At 34.5% G+C, this 24,241-nt stretch overlaps 1 protein-coding gene across 5 annotated transcripts in view; it reads right to left on the reverse strand.

Moving 5' to 3' along the window:
- PTBP2 (polypyrimidine tract binding protein 2) overlaps window positions 1–24,241 on the reverse strand; it is a 46,751-nt gene that overhangs the window by 16,823 nt on the left and 5,687 nt on the right. For 4 of the 5 annotated variants that reach the window (XM_057373406.1, XM_057373396.1, XM_057373389.1 and 1 more), the window contains exons 3-7: window positions 16,177–16,252; window positions 4,941–5,113; window positions 4,386–4,529; window positions 619–783; window positions 432–542 (exon numbers count right to left, since the gene is read on the reverse strand). In XM_057373406.1, the coding sequence (XP_057229389.1) occupies window positions 432–542; window positions 619–783; window positions 4,386–4,529; window positions 4,941–5,113; window positions 16,177–16,252 (669 nt within the window). The remainder of the gene's footprint in view (window positions 1–431; window positions 543–618; window positions 784–4,385; window positions 4,530–4,940; window positions 5,114–16,176; window positions 16,253–24,241) is intronic. The other variant, XM_057373414.1, reaches the window with a different exon arrangement.

Below are 24,241 nucleotides of genomic sequence, written 5' to 3' on the forward strand. Positions count from 1 at the left end.
TTTGCATGGATGCTTAAAAGTACCTGCCAACAACAATCCAATAGGGTTACTAAATTTGCTGCTTATGGTGAATTAATTATGCATCACCAAGACATCCTACATTCTTACTTCTGGCTGACATTTTTACTATTGCAGACTTGCACATTATTTAATCTCTGTGCAGTCTTATTATAATATTTGCTCATACGAAATGTCTAAAATAGTGTAGACACAGTATCCATAAACATGCTATCATCATTAAACATGGATTTCACATGGTATAACAACATCTATAGTAACTTCCACTTATTTTATTATTTTTAATCTCAAAAATTTCACACAAGTGGTGGAGGAGAATGACAAATTGTTATGGCAGTACTCTGTTAGATTAACATTTTACAAATGTTGAGAATACAGGAAAACCTCTAACCTTAAAAGAGGACTATACTTACTTGTTTTGCTTGCTGTGCGTTTACTGGATCACCAAACTGCAGTAAAGCTTGAAACTGGTTGTTCTTTGTGAATGTGATTATCTTCAATACAGCACCAAATTTAGAGAATATCTGCCAAAAACATTGTAAAGTTTAACACATCTGTTTCTCTCAAACATAGCTCAAGTTACAATGAAATTCAACTCACCTGATGAAGAACATCCAGGGTTACTGGATAGTACATGTTGTCAATAATTATTCTAAGTACTGGACTCTGAGCTGGAGTCACTGCACTCTCACTRACAGTGGTCCCACTAATGGGAGCGTTTGTTGCCTGCACAGCAGTCACTGCCTGAAGAACAGCTTGGGCCCGCTTAAAAAAWATAAAGGACAGAAGAGGGCTTTTCTTAATATTTCAAGAAAATAGTYTGAAATTAATTAGATATATTAAAATAGTTATCTCCAGAAACACGAAATAGTCCACTTATTTAAAACTCAGAGCTACAGACATAACACAACGTTAAGTGCAATGCAGTCTGACTCTGTGAGAAAAGACAACAAAAACGAAAACATCAATTAATCCTTATGTCACATTAAGGAGGGGCTTCAAACGGCACCAATATCAATCTTTCTAGTAGCAAGCTTATTGTTCTACTAGTAAGGATAAAGAAAGTGAGGATTTTGTAGGTTTCAAGACTCTCCTTTACAGGAAATAAAACTACACAACAAACCAACAAATAAAAACCCCCAACCCTACAGAAATATTTATCTTACTGATCAAAAGACTATCTCAGTTAACATTTCACTGCCATATTCATTATGTAGAAGGCTCTGATAGGAAGGGAAAATTCTAGCACTTCCAAACTTCTCAGTTTTAATACAATTAAAAAGTACACAAGACTAACAAATATCAGAAAGTAGTATCCAGAGAGGAAATCAAACTGGTGTCTGTTATCCACCCTCTTTTGTAAAAAGAAAAACAAAATCCTCTCCATATATGGGGATTTTTTTTGTTTTTAAACACAAGCAGGATYTTAGAAATTCAAAGGTAACCACATGATGATATCACAAGAACACACATCTATGTAACTACTTCCACTGCCAAAACTGACAGTATCAGAAAGATTAGATGTCTTTTTCTGAGAAAGAAAAAGTGCAGAAAAAAGGGGTTCCATTTAATACTTTCATTACAGTAGCCTTATGAAGCAAAACAATACAAAAACAAGAGAGACARGTGAGCATGCCAGGTAAAAATAATAACCACCATATTAATGCATACTGCATAGTTTAAAGGTATTAGAGCTACTACACAATTTCATGTCTCACAACTTACATGATACTCCTCATACTGAAACGAATCAATGAATAAGGAAAGTGGGGGAAAAAAAAAAAGACCTGGTGAACACCAGTTGGGAACACAAAATTTACCTCTACATTTAACATTAATTACTGTAACTCTGTAAAAATGTCTTGATTGCACTTCTTTTCCCTAATGTACGAACACACAACTTTCAAGATAGCCAGATATTTGGCTGAGTTGCATAATTATTTCCTACCCTTTCTATAGGCACAGAAGAAGCAAATACTAATTAAAAGTCAATCTTCAAAGTGACTGGAAAAGTTAAAACTTTAGACTTTAAAGTATAACCAAATGAACTACAACTTGTAAAGTCAATTTTAACATATGACCCTTGTCAGCACTATCTATCTATGCTTATACATCATATTTCATTCCATTRAAACTAATGTGAATACATGAAGGAATACAGGACTAAACAGTGGTAAATATTAAAATTCTTATGAGTGAGTATTTTGTCAAACAAATTCTAAATAACATCTAGCATCATATATAAGTACCCAATTTGAAGACATTTAATATGTAACACCACTTTCYTATTTTTGCAAAACTGAAATTAACTTCAAAAGATCACTTACACCACCCAAAGTACATTTATTTCTAAATGGTGCAGTGCCTGTGCAGAAGGACTAAACCCATGCATTTATGATAGGCTGGTGATTAAAACAAACCACAGTTAGATATCATTGTATTCCCAATTTCCCTGAGTCTTGATAATGCACTAAACAAAGTAAGAGATATTTGTTTTATATCCAAGTTCAAATGCTCTTCTCAGTGTTTTGATGTCTTACAGGAAAAGGATTCCCATAGAATTATAAAACTGAACRAGTCTCTTTCCAATCTGTTTATTCAGAATCCAATCTATTTCCAATGGTCTCTTTCCAATCTGTTTATTCAGAACCAGCTCATTCTGAGCATGTAAGTAAAATTAATTTCTGAAGCTACTATTACCAAGCAGTTCAGAATGTCACAGCTCAATGGAAACTTTCCAGCCCAGACCAGGCTGTTTAAAGGACCTCTTGGTTCATTTTTCTTTTTCCTGTCTTCCTTTTAACTAAGATACTTACACATTTCTCCAATCTTTTTATCCTATCTTTCCAGTTATACATACTAATACTCTAATATTTCCACATCTTCCTAACAGAACATCCAGAAAAAAAAGTTTCTAAGGAATKTGGGTTGATGAGAAAAATTTTTAATCTGATTTGAAAGCGAAGTTTTGAGTATCCTAAAAAAAATGCCAGAATATAAGCAATACCTGAGTTGTCTTTATTTTTTCTAACAGAAAAAAGAATATCCAACAATCTTTGTTTTACAGAATGCCTCATGARATAGTATTTATAGAATACTTACTGCTAAGTACTTACTTATATTATTTAGTTCTAAATTAAATTAAGCTCTGAAAGACTTATGAGTTAAGACAGAGTATTACTATACATGGTGGCATAAAAACTGCTGAAAAATCAGCACATCCTACAGGTTAAAAAGGTGAACACATGAAGTCAAAATTAGTATCAGAAGAAACCAGAGGACAACGTAAGACAGCACTTCTTAAGGGAGTATGTCCATCCATTGTAAGTAAAGACAGAATTCATCCCCTACTCTACTTTTCAAAAGTAAAGTAAGGTATTTAATTCTTCTGTGTAACTGACATTTGGGTGGGTTGGGAACCTCAATTTAAAACAAGAAAAAAAAAAGATTCTAAGGAATGAGAATTTTTAGAAAAAACCAACAGGAAAAAAAAAAATCAACACTATACTTGATCTGAGCCAAAATGTCTTTCAATAGATTACCCTGAAATTGCTTTCAGAGGCAACAGCTATAACTTTATTATTTACATGTCCTACAAGAGAACACAGCTAACAGAAACTAACTTGGCATTTGTGCTGTTTTTTGTATCATCAAAAATGCAACCTAAGAAATTAATCTTAAAACAACCATCAGACTTGAGGCAGGTTCGAGTCTCTTATCTCTCTATAGTTTGTATGAATTTGTCACCACATTACTTTTGCTAATTCTTCTGTTTAYTGAAAACAGACATAGCTAATTGTATTTATTGTGAAATAGGTCCTGGAGAGGCAAGACCGAAATGATTTTTTATTATTAAGTACATTTGTGTCTAGAGTGATCATTATGGTRTTATTCTCCAGAAAAAGCAGATCACATAAAGCTGAGTTTACCAGGGTTACCAGAGTGATTATTCAAAGCACTGAAACATAGGCATTGGCACTAGCCATTATCACCAAGGAAATTCAAACTGGCATTGGAATTTCAGGTGTCAGAACATGCAAGTTAATTTTAYCATCCTACAGTATATAAACTAAGACAACAACTTTAAAGTTGTTTGAACCTTTAAAATAACTATTCAAAACACACCTCAGAATCTTTTCCTTTTGACTTTAGAGAAACATTAAGAAAATTTATCATAATGGAGAGATCACACAGAAAGCAAATCCCTTTCAGCGTCAAAAAATGGAATGATCATAGGTAAGACTACAGTAGTGTTAGAATGCGGACAAAACCAAATGATTCAAACACATGGCACATGAGCCAAGAGCACAAGCCATGCTTCATCTTCTACTGTCTATATCTGTAATACTACTGAACATTAAACATACCTGGTTCAGTGTGTTATCAGTCTTTAGCTCYTTATGATTGGAATACTGGATATAAATGGGTTGGTTACGAAGATGAGGTGTCACAGCAGAGTAGTAATTAACCATAGTGATAGCTGCTTCTTCTGTAGCAAGCTCCAAAAACGCCTGTAATTAAAACAGTTAATTTTCAGTATTTACTAAGCAGATAATCTTCATCTTAGCAACATATAAGAAAACAAAGGGTTTGATAACACATTTTAACAAGTATCAGTCTTCAAAAAATGTCATTCTACACATACCAAATTTATTTGCTAAGCTACTTAATCTCAAAAAATTCCTCTGTGAAGATGCAGGAATAAATACTACTCCTACAGCAAAATTTTTGCTTTACACAGCTGCCAACCATCTCATTTCCCCCAAAATTTACTAAGATGGTGTAAATTCATTAAAATATAACAGAAGAAAAGCTTTTTTTTCTTTAATACTTACTGCTTCATGACTTCCTTCAATAGCATTTTAACAACATATTTTGAAATCAGACAGTAAGCATATTAAAAATGGAAAGCAACAAATTACCTGGTTTTTCCCTTTCAGCATCAGGATGTTGGTTACTTTACCAAAAGGTAAACCTAAAGCAATAACTTCTGTTTCTGTCACTTCCCCAGGCAATTTCCTGATATGAAGAACACGAGAAGGAGCCCCATCCATTTTATCATCACCTTTGAATTTCTTGTTGTCATTACCATTGGCTGAAAGACATATTCAGACTCTATTTGAAAAGTTTACTGATATTATTAGTGCTTTATTAAAAAATGCTTTCAATCATAAACATGAAATTAATTTTAAGTGAGCCATCTCCTCATTTGGTTTAAGTTGAATGCAAGGGTTCAGAACAAATTCTACAGAGACAAATACTAGTTTCATGAAAGGTGGACTGTTCAAGACTTAGTCCTCTGAAAAAGACCTCAGTGAAGCATCTCATATAATACCATGTAAGAATATTAATTGCATCTAACAAGGGCTCACATAAGAACTGAAACGTATTTTAAAAAAGAACAATTACTGGTTACCCAGAATTTTTTTGAAAGAAATAAAACAGTAGTGAACCCTTACTAGATACCAATGCTTGCACCAAGGAGCTGGACACAAAAAGTAGAAAAGCAACAAAAGCAGGACAGGAAAATCATTAATACTGGGAAAGATCAGAGTGGMGAAAGGGGATGAGCCAAAGGACTGACATCACAGAAGGTTGAAACCTTTTGTGGTTTGTGGGACTTTTTGTGGGATGAAAACAACCATTTAAGGATAAAGTAGAAAAATGTCCATTACAAACTATGAGCTCATTCACAGAAAAGKAAAAACCAACTAATTAACACAATGCAGCCAACACAGATGGGGGGTGGGGAAAGAACCAGACAAATTTCCCTAAWAGAATCACAGAAGTATTAGCATCAATGCACAAAGCACCAGAAAGACACTATTTAGAATATTGACCAGAATTCTTGTACAGAATTACAGCAAAACTCCAATTTGAGCTCCTTTCGCTTAATACGCAGCTAGCTAGTTGGATGGAAGAAGTCTTGCTTTTGAAAGAAGTCCAGAAAAATATTATTTACTTTGGTTTAAAGTATGTCACTGGAGTAAACATCAGAGTCAAGAGCTAATGAACAACAGYGTCATAACTTATTGATATTAATGAATTAATCAGGGATGGAAATCAGCATGCATTTAGATACTGGTGAAACAAATGATAAGACTTCSTTTTTTCTACAAAAAGAAAAAGGAAGATATTTAGAAAATATAAAATTTGAAATATTCTATTAGGTAAAAACAGTATGCCTTAGAGACACATAATACAATAATTCCATACCCACACCCTACACCATCACTTTCCCCCCTACTCCAAAAAAATTCCTACTATTAAGCTTTTTAAAAGTTCTTCCAATGCAGAACACGAAGTATTTTCCACCCTACTACAGCAGAGAAAACAAGAAAAACCTAACAACATCTGAAACTGGTCAAAATTCAGCTAGCAGTATCTCCAACTGACAGTGCTAGAATCCATGTGATAGTATGTATTTTATTTTGGTCTGCTGCACAGAAAGACCAATTTTGGTGGAACATAGAAGAGCAAAATTTTAAAAATACACACTAAACTAGGATCTGAAATCTACACAGGATGCTAACCTGTACCATTCTGGCAAACATGGTGAGAGTGAGCTTCCGGGTAGCCAGATTTCTCCACTTCAAAATTATACATTAAAATATTTTATCTCAAAGACAGTCAAAGTTTGTGGAAAAGTACTTTTACTTTTCACCTGAAGCTCATCACACAACAGTCTTCCCTAGTTCTCAATTTAAATTTCTACAAAAATAAAAAAAAAAACCTAGAAGAAACAAGGTGAAGTGTGATAGGCTGGACAGTGCATTATAAACAAAACATAAAAAACAAACTTGCAAAGGCTAAAAGAATTACGGTCACACGGAAAGTACATGTCCAATGTCCATCATACTTCAGCTTTCTGAATAATTTCGATTCACTATAAGTTTCAAAAAAATGTGAAACATTTGCAATGAGAAACGAGAAAGTTAAAGTAAGTTTTTAACCTAAAGGATTCCTGGAAATTAAGAAACCTCTTGTTTTATTACATCACAAGAAAAATATACACCACCACTGCTCAGATCAGTACTGACGGAGCTGTTTTGTCTTTTGTGTGGTTTTCAAAAATTTGACATATTAACTTTTCCACAGCATAATGCCCAAGAATTTACTRTTTTTTAAATTAAAGCTCTTATTTGAATTATGCTTTAGGTAATCCAAGTATTTCTAGTAAAAGTACCACTGGCCAATATACAATCACTCAAATACATGTMTATAAAATGTTCCTTTAATAACTATTTAACAAAATAATTTAGTAACTACTGTATTACCCAATTGACTTTGTATCTATTAGCATTGCTGCCTAATACTGGCATTTTACAGTTTTTCAACTTTTGCTGCAGTAGGTTTAAAGAACAAGCTTAAAAGATATAAATATATATATCTTTTTCTACAGAGCAATTAACAGCTTTAACTTAACTCATTTATACAAGTCTCTCACACAATTCTACTTTTACATTATCTTAAACTTCTACTACACTATTCTTTAAACCTTTTTACTTACTGTACAAGGAAGCTATGTAGACAAGTGCCTGTGCAAAATGTTTATGTAAAAAAAGCAGACAAATACAATTTAGTACAGAATTAGGCACCAAACAATGTATGGCAATCAGAAAAATGGTGGGCAAGAAGGACAGGATGGGGCAACTGGCAACAAGCATTCACAATGATATGCGATTGCCAAAAAAAGGTTTTTAGCAGTAGGGCAAGTAAGCATGACAAAAGCTTTTTATTACTTATTGGAAGAAACAGCTCTTCTACAAYGAAAGCTGAGCTGGTAACATTCTTTAAAAAATTGAGCCCACCTTCTTAAAGTAAAATATATGCCAAAACATTTAATGCTGGATTTTGGAAGATGGAAGAAATTAACACATCAGCTGTTAAAAGCAAAGAGAATATGCACTTTTTCTACTTTTGATTATCCATTCACCATAGGCTAACAGTAATTTACTGTTTCAGTAATGGCAGTAATGAAGTGTGTATCATACACTAAATATGCATGCACATACACAAGTGAACTTTTCAAGACATTTGTGGAACAAATTAAATTTAGCTTTTAGAAGAGTTATTGAGAGATTTTGGCACTGTATGAAACCTCTCTCTTTAACTGTAGTCTCTTCTTTGTCATTATAAATGGTACTTCTCAGCTAAAGATGCATCATTAAATGGCACTTGGGAATAGAAAACCACATTTACAACATGGGAACACAACTTGTTCAGGGCCATTGAAAGGTGAATTTATCTACTGTTAAAACAAATATTTCATTCTCTAACAAATTTTATTAGCAGAATCAGAGTCCATAAAGGTTAAAAGCTAAGTCAAGGCGAACAAGACACTAGAGGAATAACATGGTCTTTTGGTAGAAAGAGTCTATGCCTAAGCAGCAACAACCTGAAATATCCTTCCCTACACAGAACTTACAACAAAATTGCTGAAAACTGTGTGGAGGTCAAGGGATGTTGGAGGAGGAGACCTCGCAACCTGACTAATAACTACTGCTGAGAAACTGCTGTTAAACTAGAGTTTTATTGACAAGTAGCTATTTTATGAGCTAGTTTGGCTTTCACTATATTTGAAAATCCTGATGCAAAATGCACTGAAAACAGCATGCAGCAGTATTTACACTGGGGGAAAAAAAGCTTTAAAAATACGGGGAGAATGACTAAAACAGTGTTAGTATTAGTTCATTTACAAATCAACTTACAGCCTTAAATACATAGTCCAGACAATATAAAACCAAAAAAAAAAAAAACCAACCAGAAACCTAGCTGTTCTGGAACCACAGAAACATTTAAGAAGGTTGGAGAAAATCCTTAAAATCATCGAGTCCAACCATTAAGGCTGCACTGCCAAGTTSCACTGAATACAGGAATAGTTATATTCAATCCAGATGACCAAAAAACTCCTTTGTTCTGCAACAACCATAGCACTGATCTAAGTCCTCTGCATCTCTCCACCAAGGAGATGAAAAACTCAGTTTCCATGTGACATCAGGCAACTATTTCTAAGGAAGATTCATCTTTACTAATGCCATTCAAACTATTATTCTCGCATCTAAGTAAAATACTACCATTTAAATGTAATTGATACATCAGCCACATKCCTGTTGCACAGTTCCTTCAACTCAGCACAAATCAACTTGTTGAAATTGAATGCTTACAGATTGACAAAGCCTTTAAATGGCCAAAATCTGAGCAGCTTGAGTCCCGGCATTTTCAGTTAGAAACTCCTGGTTTATTAAACACAGAAATAGGAACCTATATTAAAAAAGCAACAAAATGAACTGCAATATACACAAGGCATATTTTAAGTTCAAGTAATTCAATCATTCAAGCTATTCAAACTGTGAACATTAAATGCAACCAAGCAGATTTGGCACAAAAACAGATCTTCAAGTTCAGCATAACTCCTAGCAAAGAATGAATAGCTCACTTCCTGATAATAACTGGTTTTGAAAACATATTTTAATAAAATKTCATTCTAGAGGAGCTTTTCTCTGCACTATTTTATGAGAAATACATAAATATGACCTAAGAGTTCTGAGGCCTTTATTTCGGATGCATAATATTCCTGTACAATAAACTTTTTCCTAAGTACACAATCTCCTAATATAGAAATATAACCGTGTGGCTCTAGGCAAAAAAAAAAAAAATGGATACAATAAAAAGTCGCCTTCACCCATTAGTTCCTGGAAAGAAGGGGAAAAAAAGTAAAAAATACCACAAGACACTGGTCATACATCTCTGCGAATCTACAGCAGTGAAACAACAGATAAACATCCTTTCTGCAGAAATCACACTGTCAGTACATACCAATAACCAACTAAAAAAAAGAAGAAACTTTCAGTTTGTACATATTATAGCTAAGAAGCTTAATAGCAGTAGTATTCATTRCTGCTGCTGTGAATAAAGTACTACTTGTTTTACCTTGGCTAAACATATGTAATTTAATGTTATCAACAAGTAGAACACAGGACACATATCCCAACAGGAAATAAGTGACTAAGAGAAAGGCAATGCAATTGAAGATACCTAGTTTACAGTTATGGATTATGACCAGACAAATATTAAAATGTTGCAGTGGCTACTGAACACAATCATCTGTCKCAAATAACCAGCTACACAAACTGCAAGCACAAATGGGGTGGAGGGGGCACATGTATAATAGAGACCGTTGTGGTTTTGTTTCTGGAAGGTTCTTTCCTSAAAGGAAGTTTTCCTGGCCCTGATGTAACTGACAGAATGTAGGAAAAGAGCTGTCTCTGATCCAGCGACTTCTCCCCAACARGTTCCCGAAAGAAAATAAAAATAAACAGGACCTTTGTTTTAGTGTGTAAATCTTAAAAAGTTCAACTTAAAGATAAAAATCTGGAATTGAAAATGTTTGAAAGAACAAATAAAGGAGATACTACACTCTAAAATAAGATAAAAGCACGCAGAATATGAAGTTGACTGAAGTCCACACTTGTTAACCCTGAAGTTAAAGGTTACGTGGTCAGTGTTGACTACACTTGTTTTAGCTGATAGGGTTTTTTGCTGCTTATCACAGACATTGGCCACGTGTATATGAAAATCTTGACCAATCAATATTAAAACTACCTTGTAGTACAAAGACTATTGCTTAACAGGAATTTAAGCTCAATAAGTAAACATAGTGAAGCAAAAAGAATTTAAGTACACAGCTTTTAACTGGCATATCCACACACAGGCTGCACCTCTGTTTCAAAACGCACTGAGCACTGAGTTTTCTAAGCAACTATTACAATGCACTTAAAATATGGTATAGYGGCTGCTCAATACTGCACAGTCTAGAACTAATGCACTTCACTTTAGTCCTTAAAAACATGTAAAAATGACACAGCTAGAGTGGAATCCAGCTGACGTAGAGCAACAATGAGTTATCGTGGCATAGTGATGCAGAGAGAAATGGCCTAAATTAATAACAATAGCCACATTTTATTTCTCCCATCCTGAGAATTATTTTTGCAAATTTCTTAATCTGCATATCTGTAGAAATATGTCAAGTATACTGTATTATTACATTATTATAYGTTCCAATCACATGTAATGTACTTCTTAAAATCTTTCCAATTATTATTAMTTGTAATCAATTTGCAAACTTCAGAAATAAATTACCTATGTTTAGGCATCATTAATTTTAACTAATAACCAATTTTACTTAATGCACTATCAAAAAATGGCACATCTATGGCACATCTATGTTTACTCCCAAAGTTAAACACAGCACTTGAAATATTATTATCTTGTATGCCTCAGTGCTAAATACTCTGTTAATACAATGAATTACCTACCAAAGTCACTGTAAACATTCTCTGCTAATTAAGTAAAAACAAGATCAAGATTAACAGTGCCCTTCAAAGCTMCAGGAGTTTGGTGAGCCCAGATGCAAAATTATTTTGGAATGTTTCTACTGATCTACCTTAAACACACAAATGTGAACAATGAAATTGATGGCAGCTGTAACAAGAAAACCTGCCAATTCTTCTGCTTCAATCCCTTGTCTTTGACAAGCCAATTTTCATAAAAATTTCATCAACATCTTTAACAAGCCAATTTTCATAGAACTTTAATCAGCATCTTTCACTTTTTATCTACATCCCTAAAAAATGTTAGCGTTTTTTGTGTGTAGATTTCAGCAATACAGTTTATGGTATGAGCATCCTYATACAGATAACTCTTCCCACAACCTCTATAAACCAGTCCTTCATTTGAATAGCAAAGGCCTCACAAGAAGTTCAGCACAAAAGTAACCCCCTACAGAAGARACACTTTTTCCACTCTTTAAAGGGACTTTTTTCTTGCATTTCAAATATTCAGAATAAACAACTGCAACTGAACATATAGCACTGAGAGATAAAAAAAGAATTTATGAACAGTCATTCGCMATGTACATTACTAATGGCTTCAAAACTATCCAGAGTCATAAATATTCATTTAAAGATCCTGGTTTCAGCTTTTTTCAGAATCCTGTTAGCTTACCTAAAGAGCCTTTCTAGTCATTGTGCACCATCACAAAAAATTAACTCAGATCTTTATGAGAAGATTGTGCTCTCCAAAGAAATCAGAATCAAGAAAGATTATGGAAGAAAATAAGAATAGATTTTGACATTTTCAGAAAAGCTGAAGGAAAACTAGTAGTCGTTCAAGCAGCAATAAAAGGCCTGTGGTTTCGACAACACAACTTTAACATGATCATGTCAGCTGGTCTGACACTTAAAAATGTCAGAAACTTACATATGTAAGACAAAAAAGAACTTCATGGAAAAGCTTAGATATTTGCTGACCTTGTMCTTTACAAGCTGTCTTCCCTTGCTACAAATTCTAACCTAGTGGATGGGATCCTTTCCCCAGTGTTTACAGAATGATGTTCTGCCATACTGTCCAACCTAGTTCAGGAAGAGAAATAAAACTTGTATATTTAAATATAAATGCTTCACTGAAATGAAGTTCCTCAACAATGACAGTAATCAAATTTGTCCAGAACAGGGATACATGGGTTCAGAATTAAGAGGTAAAAGYCATTTTTATCCAAGTCCAACTTCCTGTTAAGACTGCTCTTTTTGTAAAAGACACAGGAAGTACCTAAAGCAATAACTTCACTTCTAGTGAATGTTAATGTAACACACTGACAACTGCTCACCTATGGTATGAAAGATGGATAAGGATGACAAAACTATTCAGAAAATGCCCAAGGACAAGGCCTTGTATTTGGAGCCATTTCTTACACATTCTAGCCTTTTTAATAGAATTATCAGTAGTTCAAATTATCAGTAAGAATGCAAATCAAACATTTGTTCACCAATTTCACAAGATTCTTTCACCAAAAAATAGGAAAGGRTTCATCTGTAAGACTCCCTATAGGGCAAAGAAAAACTCTTCTTTCATGCCTTTCACTGGGAGAGAAGATTAGAGCAGGAGTATTCATAAAAGCATTAAAGTACTACAGTATTCTCACTGAATGGCAGCTGAATACAAAAAAAAAAAAAAAAAAAACCCTTATGGAACAGTTACCATGATAAAAAGGTAGGATGTTCATTTTTAAAAACTCATCTTCAGTCTCACGCATAATGACACAGCCCTCTTCTACCACCACCCCCCATCCCTTCCATGAAAAGGTAGCTTTTTGACAACTTAGGCATTTTGATTTAGGTTAATATTTCTACAGCAGAGAAAGAAATGAGGCTGTGATTGACAAGGTTTCGCTCTAAGTTTAAGCCTGCTAAGAAACTGCTATTGACAACTGGTTTTTTGACTGTGTACACTTTCACCAATAAAAGGCTCAGAGGATTACAAAGTCAAACCATCTCTTTCTTCTGTTCACCTAGCTATCTACTTAGAAAAATATCACGGGATCAGATATTGGAAATATCACGGTCAAAACCAGAACAGGTTTCTATATTTGCCAGAAAACAATGGCCAAGTCTCACAATATCATGACACTTCCCAACTCTAAGGATGAAAGGGCAAGAACAAGTATTAGTTTTACGTAGGCAGATTCCTACATCAYGTCTCATGTACATGAGACTTAATAAATGATCACGGGTTCCCTGAAGCCCTTGAAAATATGGGGAAGATTCACCACCACCAGTATGCCTTGGCTGTAGCAAAAAAAAAATGTTTACGAAAGTTTTAAWTTCTTCTGAAGAGAAAAAGTAATAGCAGAACTGAAGCAAAATGAGGACAACAATTTAGACATAAAGAATACTTGAATTCATTTGGCTTCAGGAGATGGTTACAGAAAAATTAACACACAGGTTTCCATTTCACATCTAATTACTTCTGAGTTTACAATCTGAACTTGTAAACTGTGCAAGTATGGAAAAAATACTTCCTGGTCCACAGTAAACCAGACAGTTATGGAGGGATATATTMAGAAGCAATACTGACTGCACACTCAACAGGGGTTTTTTTGTGCTACTTTGAAAAGGCAGGCGTAATGAAATTTAAATACAGTATCAAGAAACTGTTTAAAAAATAAAATCCCCTAACAAACTAGCCCCCTTTCACCTGACTTCTACAGAGAATGACTTGAATTACAGCACTGCATTCAGATTGGGAGGTTTTGTTCGTTTGGAATTATTTTTCCACCAACGTTCTTTACATATCACACAATTTATGTGAAACCTTTTATAACAGGCAACTGATACTACAGGAGCCAGACCACTACCCTGACCACTGCTACTAATGAGATGGTTTCTTGAGTTGTCGTTTCTGGTTCTGGATGCCAAAAAAACCCAAACAAAAACCCCACCCACACCAAAAAAATCCCCCACACACAACAAAGAAACTTCCAAGAGTAAAACCCAAACCCTCAATCGTCTTAAAGAAGGTGAAAATAAAAACAAGATGGGAAGCAACATCCCTRTTTGTTAAATACATCAAACTCCCATTCCACACATCCACCTAATGGGATCAAAACACACTTTTCCATTTTCAGAACTTTTCAGGAAGAATTTCTATGTAAAGGATGCTTATACAAACTTCTGTATTTTTTCTTCTGAAAACTCAAAACTAAAATTCTTATTTCACATTTTTTTCCTTTACCTCTTTTTTTTTTCCTTTTATAAATTAACTTGCACTAAATTTCCKGGAACTAAAAGTTTATCTAAAAATATATGGAAAATTTGGTAACATTCTGGACTTTGTTCTGTCCTAATATCCAYTGCCCACACTCAAACCCTCACACACACAACCCAAACTCCTTTTCATACCCGTTTCTCAYTTAAATAAGGCAAACTGATGAAGCATTAATTAATATCCAGGACTGAAGAGCACATCAAAAAAATGAAAACAAGAGGGACCTCTTTCTGAACCAGAAGGAAGTAAGAAAAACAGGGAAGGACAGACAAATCTGGGGTTCCAAAATKACTATGAATGCACTACACTGCATTTCTGACCTATTCAAAAGTATGACCACCTCTACACCTTTACAGAACTGCCATTGGAAGTGGTTCTCTTTTGCTGCTACACTCCTCCACTCAACACTACTAATGTGTTGTACTAACCCAACACTACACTCTGCCTACAACTGTGCAATCACATAACTGATCAGTAACTTGTTCCAAAGAAAAACTATCTTTTTTTTGTTAGAATAGTTTAATGCTGCATTAACTTATTCTGCAAGTGCATGAGAACATGCAGAAGAGTGTAGCAGAAACATGTGGATTCAGAATTTTTTTCTGCTTATGATAAGGATGTAGGATGATAAAAAAGCAGAGTTACCCATTCTGGCCATAGCTGTCACCACAGCCCCTGAATCCCAATCTCTTACTAAAATTAAAATGGAAAGAGTGTGCTACTATTATCAGTGATTATACTGCTCAGCCCATAAATACAGAAAATCAGGCACAGTAAAACCAGGCAACTGACTGGAAAGCCCAGCAACCCTCTAATGCCATGAACCAACTCCTCCACATCTCTAAGTCAAAAGAAAAAAAAAAAATATATGGTAGAATACAAAAAAAAAGAAAAAAAGAGAAAAAGGAAGATCTCTGAAATGAGCCTTCCAAGGAAACTCAATGCACATTCAGAACATACAGAAGCATCAACTGCAAGAGAAGGCATTTTAGGTGCCAGTTAATGAAMAATCTTTCTACCTAGCATCACCAGAAAACTGATTAAAGAAAAACCACATTCACTTTGCACTGATATTCTGAGATTGTACTGCTGCACTCTAAACTGAAGGAGCAAAGTGAAGCTTCCTGCTTTACCAGTCAGCTTTGTCTTCCTGAATCCATACTGTRTTATGAAACTGGCACAGTGTTCTTCCCTGTAATGCCCAGACTTGCAGATGTCCATGTGTAAAAAAGTTGRTGTCACACAGGAGTTAACTGTTTACCTTTGCTTGGCAGTTGAGATTCCTTACTTTAAAGGCCGCTGTACAAGACAAGTGTCCCATCACCCACCAACAATTTAGTGTGCAGACATCTGAAAGTTGCCTGTTGTTTTATAGGATTATTCTTCTCAGACACCCAAAGTTTGAGTATATACAAAGTCACTATATTCTAATACAACCCAACAGTTTATCCCTCTATAGCACAAAAGATTCTTGTTTTGGCRTTCTCCCCTTGTAAACAGGAAATGAGTCCAAGTATAAATTATAGATTTCTCCTTTGAAAGGGCATCACTTACCAGTAACTACCATGCTGCTCATGTTAGAGTTCGGGCTATTGAGTACACTGCCTGAAAGAAGTTCGTCAGATCCTCTCTAAAAAGAAAGAGACAGTAAGAGATTTTTTTTCCTCTATTTTGTGATTTTTAAAGATGATACTTCCTCTTTTGAGATAAGTTCAACAACTTGAAATCTAAGTAAAGCGATATATTTACATGGCAATCTGAAATGAGAGCAGCTTAAGCACAGTTGTTTAACCCACCACTGAAATTAAGCCATCTCTGGACACAATGAGAACTGCTGAACAACACTTTTGTCCAGCACTTCAAATTAAAATATAATTAAATATATTTATTCTATTTCAGTAAAATCTAAATTAACTTAAGTTTTAATATTTTAATACACATATAGATTAAATTATTGCACCTAGCTGAAACTACAAGGGAAAATCTACGCAAATAGAAATATRGAGTTTAGCTCAACGTTAACAACCCTATTTAAAAAAGAAAAAAAAAAAGATTTAGTGTTCTCAGGAAATCATAATTTTTCATTTTGGGGACATCCATTTACTCTGCAAAACACCATGTAGGGCAGGGGATTTTATCTTCATCATAATGCTTAAAACATGACAAATATCAATTAATAAATGACTTAAAAGTGGGCTGCAAAAATCAGAGGAGGGTTTAAATTTAAAGCACACAAGATAATCCTTTCCACAAATTATTTGTAGGATGGGCATTTGACACAGCTGAAGAGACGCTTCTTTTCATACCTTGTTCTTCTTTACCTTTTTATCATACTGCACTATAACTGGGTCCACACACAGAAYAGTATTATAAAGTTTATATATGCATATGCACACATAGAGATATTAAAAGTTGTCTTGCTTTTCAACAYCAGCTCTGAAGAATCTTTATACAGTTTATTGAATGCTCTAGGCTCATAAGGTAACATAGGAAGCAACAAAGCCGTGCCTATCTAATAAGCAACAGAGTTTCTTTAAAACTGCATGACGCCTAATACTAAGATTAGGTAGGGCCATGAAAAGGACCATGTCTTGTCCTTTTCAGTGTAAGGAAGCATTTCTAATGAGATATAACTAAGAAAATATGTATCTAGATAAAACTGAGAAACAAGATAAACAAGTTATAGAAAATGTGTAACTCAAACTACATTATTTTCTACTATAAATATAATACCAGGTTGTATGGTAATACCAAGTATAAATTGAAACATTCTTTCTTTCTCTTTAATGTTCTCTTTTTTAAAATATAATATTGACAAGGGTAGAATGTTGCAAAATTCAAGATTACTAGCAGCATTAGTATTACTGCAGTGGTAACTGCAGTTTTTTCTGTTTGCAGCTATCCATCTAGCTTTTCTTGAGGGCCTCTGTCTGCAGCCTGGACAGCTCAACTGAATAGGCAGAAGTAGCAGCAGAGACTGAACCTGTCCACAGTTCAGCTGATTAAGACAATTCAGCAGCATTTTCCCCCCTTAATATGACATGTATCAATTTGCAATGGTATAGCAGTTACTACATAAACAGCAAGCAACCTCAGTACCAAATCAATGCTCTTCTTAAAACTTGCCRGAACTTGACAATTCTGAAATATCTCAAATTTGAGATGCCTTTAGCTTCAGAAAGTTACTAACAACAGCAACTGCTGTGAGAAAGAATGCAAGAGCAATTACATAAACTTCTGKTTCCTAGTAAATCAGGCTTTCAAAAAGCTGTTAATTTCTTAATCCACAGCTGAAAAATCCAAAAGAAGTACAAATTACTCAACAGAGTGGATATTCAGTTCCTGTATTTGTGTTTCATGAACAGTTCTCCATTTTCATACACATCATTTTACGTTTCATGAATATCTTCACAATCACAAGAATCTGTCATTGCACTTGAAAGTTTTAACATTTTYGCTTCAGAAGAACAACTAAATGTGAATTTCTAACACTGGCCTATATCATAAATTCTACACTTGTCTTATTAACATAAATTAGTGTTCAAAAGTCTGATTCACAGATTTACAGGTTTATATGTGAAATGTTCTTCCAATTTCCCCATGAAATCAAATATATAGCAAACCACTGCTAACTCACTCCCATACATATTTCCCAAGCTTTTGGTCAAAGACATCTCTCTTRCCATGATCTTATTAGACATACATAGTTATTTTTCCTAATGGGTTCTCAAGCAGCCTAGACCCTTCTGTACTTCAATTCAGTACATAACTTCAAAATCACCTATGCGGCAAGAGATGTGATGGACTTGGACAAAGAGTGGTTAATTTACAAAATCAAAAGCAGTATAGTACTTGCCCGGTTATTGTGATTTACTTCAAAAGGGTTATCAGAAGATGCTGGCTGTCTAGTAAAGCAATTTCATATAGGCATCTCAATGTGTGCTCTTAGACTGGCACTACTGTGTGACACAGGCACCTCCTGAATCACATAGACATAAATACTTATTTTACTTACATTTATTCAGCAGACATAAGACTTTATTCAATTTGTGGTTTGGGATGCTTGGCTTTGGTTTTATGTGCATCTTCTTTTAGAAGGTGTTAAGCCAAAARGGACTGACATCTTGCTCCAAGAGCAAAGCTTTTCATTCCTCTGCTATGTCACATATGAATTTCAAAATCATAATTAATTTTCCAAGCATCTTGAATATTTAATTCATCTTAAACAGAGTAGTTCTGATAGTTGAAGGATACAAAAGAAAACAAACCTTTAAACTAAATGAGGTAATTGTATTGAGTGTTTCACAGCAAAGGAGACTAAACTCAGATCTTAGAGGAGCACAGAGAATCGACTCAATAAAAGATGATCCAAGAGTAATGTTCACTTAACTTTTCGCTGTCTGTGCAAATCACTGCAAATCATTCTAAAGAATCAAAGCAGGTTTGAGACTTGTAACAATACTGAAGTTGACAAATACAGAAATAGCAGAAACACTCATATCTAAGTTAAAATAATAAAGAAATTAAAAACCACCACTATGACTTTATTTTACCATAAACTGCAAAGGAAAGTTACTTTTAACAGCAACATGGTAGAGACTAATTGAATATCCATTAAAGCATGAGGCAAGGAGATTATTAAGAATAAAATAAGAAGTACAMACTGCTATTATACTATTAATAGGTCATCTTCTGACATCTAGGCCTCAACAGAGAACAAGCTTTTAATGCCATATATCTATTCGTACCAATGTCAAGAAGATTAATCTACATTAATCCTTCACAAAAACTAACAACTATCTACTCAGATCAGAGATATCTAGACCTTTTATTTATGAAAACAGAATCTGCCAAAATAGAAGTATACAAAATAACCAAGGGAATTGCCCAACTRACATCTTGCAGTGAGTGAACCTTGAATTTGTCACAGAGTCAATACCACCCTTTCACTGAAGCCTGTGTTATCACCCTCATGACCCRATGAGGGCATTTTCATCCATGGTGGGGAAACATCATGTTTAATGTATGGCTCCAATCAATGGATTTATGTAAAACTCACATGTAGGACMACTTTCAAAAAAGACAAAAAAATATACCAACTCAGGCTTTTAATGTATATTTAAGTGAAAATTCAAAGTTATATATACAAAAATTATTTTGTATACTGTAAATTGAAGACAACACTTTGATATTTCAGCTGATTTCCCTAAGTGAATAGTTATTTCATATAGTGTCACTTGTACAATTTACAAAATCAATTATACAAAGAGAAAGAAGAAACCCCTAGCTCAGCAAATTAATGTCCTGGGTCATTGCTTTAAGTTACAGCTAACTCAAAATCCCTTACTAAACAAGCTGGATCTACACARCAGAATTTCAGATTTCCCCCCACAAAAGACTACTATAAAGCTTCACGCTATCACAGGTTGTATGATGTGGCTATGTAATTTCAGGAAGTCCCTRCAGTTACACTACCCTTCCAGGCTAATAAAAAATATACTATTTAGAAGTCTTCACAAACTACTGTCCTCACATTCCAGATCGGGCTTTAAATACTTCACACATTCCCCGGCACAACCAGAGATTAACATCTTTGGCTTGAGTTACCAAAGTGATTTAGTCTTTCATGCACCAAAATACTTTTTGACAACAATTTACATCAGAGACACATTAGCTTTTCTCCCCAATAATTCAGGGCTATGGAGACTGATCAGAAGTTATGGCTAAAACTAACCTAACAGTGTATTACAGAGAGCTTATTAGAAGCATGTGTAGAAGCATTACAATATTTCTAGACACAGTAAACAAGTGACAGAACTGCACTTTGTTAAATAAAATCAACAGTACCATCTAAAGTAATTTCTTAATTTCCCACTAGAAATATAAAGACTCCTAAAGATATTGAAAAATACATTTTCTTACAAATCCTCTCATTTGTGATATTTATGTCTGCTGATATTACAAACCTCTCTCAAAACAGGGTGCTTCTGCTCTCCCCATTCCCTCTCTCCTCCCTTCCCCCCCAAATGAAAGATAAGTAAGAGAACTTCAGCTGCACTGCACATTTCCTAGTCATTCTCAGCCTACAGGCATGAATTTCCCAAGGGGTATGACAAGCCAGGAGACAGATCTCATAATTTAAGGAAATCCAACAGCATTGTAAAACACTTTATTTCTAACAACATCTGGGAACAATTTAAAAGAAAAAGCCAGAAACCTGATGGTAAGGGAGAGGAATAAGCACATGACAGTTTCAACTCAGACATTAAACATTCCCCTCTAACAGTTACATACTGTAAACGAACTGCTTCAATATCTGAAGTAACTTGGGACACTGGATGTTTGAAGCAAAAGAACAACACACTTTAAACCCCCAAACACAGCATTTATAAACTTCATTCAGTTTACGTGTGAGTGATCAGAATTCAAAGGATGCTTCATTTTTAACAAGATAAATTTTAATATGAAACACTAAATATACCCTCACATAATCTTTCACGAAGAACAAAACTTTATCTGCCTTTTGCTCTGATTACATGCACAACTGCCAAAACACATAATCCAAACCACCCTAAGGAATTTGTTACACCTCTATAGGATCACAGAAGACCTATGCATGACAGGACAAGCCAAGTCCATATATACAATCCAAAACAAACTCCATACATGTTCATAAGTATTTTTCAAAGCATACAGTTTAAGCTTGCTATCACTTCACCAGAACCTTACATGCAAGAACACCTACTTGATTTTTTAAAAGAATAACACTATTTAACTATATTACCATGAAATCTTATCCATTAAGGTTATGAACTCCAYGAGTACTTAATAACTCACTTATAACATCACTTGCTTTTCATTCAGTATTATGTCAACTGTATACAATATGACCATATTTCCATACTTATGCTCTCTATAGTTTCTTTTTTACCCTACTTCAATTATTTTCATATTCTCCTCAGTGAAACATACATTGTTTATATAGCCTAACTTACCATTTTAACATTCTCAATTTCTCAATAAGAAAGGATCTAGGAGAGAATTATTAGAATATATAGAAAACCACACACATTTTGTAGAAATTGAGAAAGAGCAATCAAGGGAATTTGGAAAGTCTTTAAGATTGACAGGAGACAAAATTCACTTCCCCTGAAAAATCTCCAGGTTGCCAAAACACAATGTTGAAAAGAGACCAATTTCTCAAAGCACTGGGAGATCAAGATGGACTATTAAACCAGAAAGTCAGAGTAAATAATCAAATCTCAATTTACACCATGTCACACAGCCTCAATTGTAATGAACGACTAGAGGCAAGAATCTCTTCTAATGTAAGTCAATGCCTCAAAATCCAAGAGAAGTACACTAACAAGATAATTTATTCCAGCATTTCAGACTTTCGATTCCACTTTTACCAGAAAAGAAAGTGCTACTCTCAAACAGATGTACATTACTGGTATTAAAATTAGAATAGGTGAGAACAACTCACTAGAACTACCACCTGGATGTGTTCTTTGCCTTCCAGACAGAGAATCATGGCACCTAGATTTGGTCCTTCAGTAGCAGTTTCTACACCTTGAAAAGCAATCACATGGAAGTATTTTCTATTCAATTATCTTCTATTTTTCACTAATAAATGAATAGTGCTAATGCTATTCTGTCTATAACTCAATATTCGTGCTACACATTCACAGAAAACCTGATTTTATGAAGAAGTAAGCACAGCTACATGGACTTGCAGCTATAAAAAATACCCAAACCCCTAAAYCCAACATCACAGTCACAATAACAGCTTGTGAAACCATACCTCATTTGAATAAACTATCACCAAAAGCAAGAATCCTACCTCTCCCTGACCCCAGCAACTTGTTCCTATTCTGTCCTTCCTAATACTATAGTGCTACAAGAACTTACGCAACCACATGCTTTAGTACAAATCTGAGTAAAAAGATGTAGTTCGCTGTTGTGTCAGCTTAGCTTTATCCTGGTAAAGYTCCCAAGAGAGGTTTGGAATTGGCTACCTAAACGTCTGCTGCACAAGTATTACAGTGACAGAAAAAAAACTGAATGCAGCTTGATTTGCTGGTGAAAACATGGCCCAGAGCTCTAGGAAATGGGAAAGGTATTTCCGTGCTGGTATTAGTGCATATTTTCAGAAATGGTGCAGGTGATTGCATTTCTCTTTGTAGAACCCATCAAATAAGATGCAAATCTAAATGCTCTGTTACTAATGAAAACTAGGTGATTTCCAACTAGTGAAACACATCAAAACATATCAAATAGGTATATTAAAGTTTTCTTACATWGATACATGCTTACAACAGTGAACAACTGATTCTCAACATGCTTCCTTCCTTTCATTTTCAGCTTTCCATACTTTTTCACATATATTACAGTGGAAGAATGAGCATTACAAAAAAAAMCCCAAAGGTACAAAGAAAGAAACTGGAGTCAGCTATTCTGAGAATAAATATGAAAGCCATTTCAAACAGAATCAATTTATAGAAGTTACTGTTATCAGATATCTTTACTGATATCAGATATCTTTCATTGTAAGAAGGTATTTTTTGTCACTACGGACATGTCCCCCACACCACCGCCTAAAAGACAAATCCAGATTCCAGTTCGAAACTTCTGAACATGGTCAGACTTCAGTCTTACTTCACTGCTATAATGTTGCACACTTTTTTTTTTTTTTGCTATTTACTGGTGCTATCACAACTATTACTGAATACAAAGGTTATCTACAAACACTACTGTTGTAAAACACCTCCAAATCATATGCAACCCATTCTTCTCATATCACTGCCTCTTTGTCTAATCTACTAGCAATCTACTAGTAATTATATTAGACATGCAAGGTTATCTCTAAACTCTAATATTTTTGATACAATAAAACAGACCATCACATGGCATTTGTCTGTATGAATGAATCAATTTTTTATCCTACCACTCCCTTSATTTTAAGTAGACAAAATTACAACAGTGAAGGCAAAAAATTTCAGAGAGAAAGAAAAAAACCAAAGGAACATGCTTCTGAAGTTTAGACTAACTTTTAGAAGTGGGAAAAATGATCTTCTGACAACTTGCTTGAATATCACTTTTCAGTACTGTTTTCATTATACACTGTACAGCTGAAATAAAAAATTACAGCTTATCTACAGTATCTACTTGTTTCCACCATGAAGAAATCCTCAGTTATAACTAGCAAAAAAGGTTAAAAGTTCTAAAATTTTGTAAGAGAAGATTACTCCTCAGAACTTGAATAAAAAAACCAAGGTGGACAATGCTTCAAGAATACTTAGAAACTACCACTTTGTGCTTTCCGCCCTTTCTCCATCAATTCCTATCTCTGTCAGTTTTTAGCTACTGTCCTTCCCACATACTACTATATTCCCCCATGTTAAGTTTCAGTAACCAGGAAAAAAGGGGACTGTGTAATACTTTACTGTTTGGAAAACTTAGAAAGTACTAGGATACCATTTCTTAGCATCTTCCACCCATTGCAAACGTAACCAACTAAACACACACAACCAACTCCCTCTTCCCTTAAGTGCACTCGAAAGGCTGAAGCCCTGACCTTGGGGGCAAGACCATCCCCACATCTTTAAACATTACAAAA

The sequence above is a fragment of the Malurus melanocephalus genome, unplaced genomic scaffold (genome assembly GCF_030028575.1).
Source record: "Malurus melanocephalus ecotype Western Australia unplaced genomic scaffold, MMel_1.1 scaffold_8, whole genome shotgun sequence".
Taxonomy (NCBI): Eukaryota; Metazoa; Chordata; class Aves; order Passeriformes; family Maluridae; genus Malurus; species Malurus melanocephalus.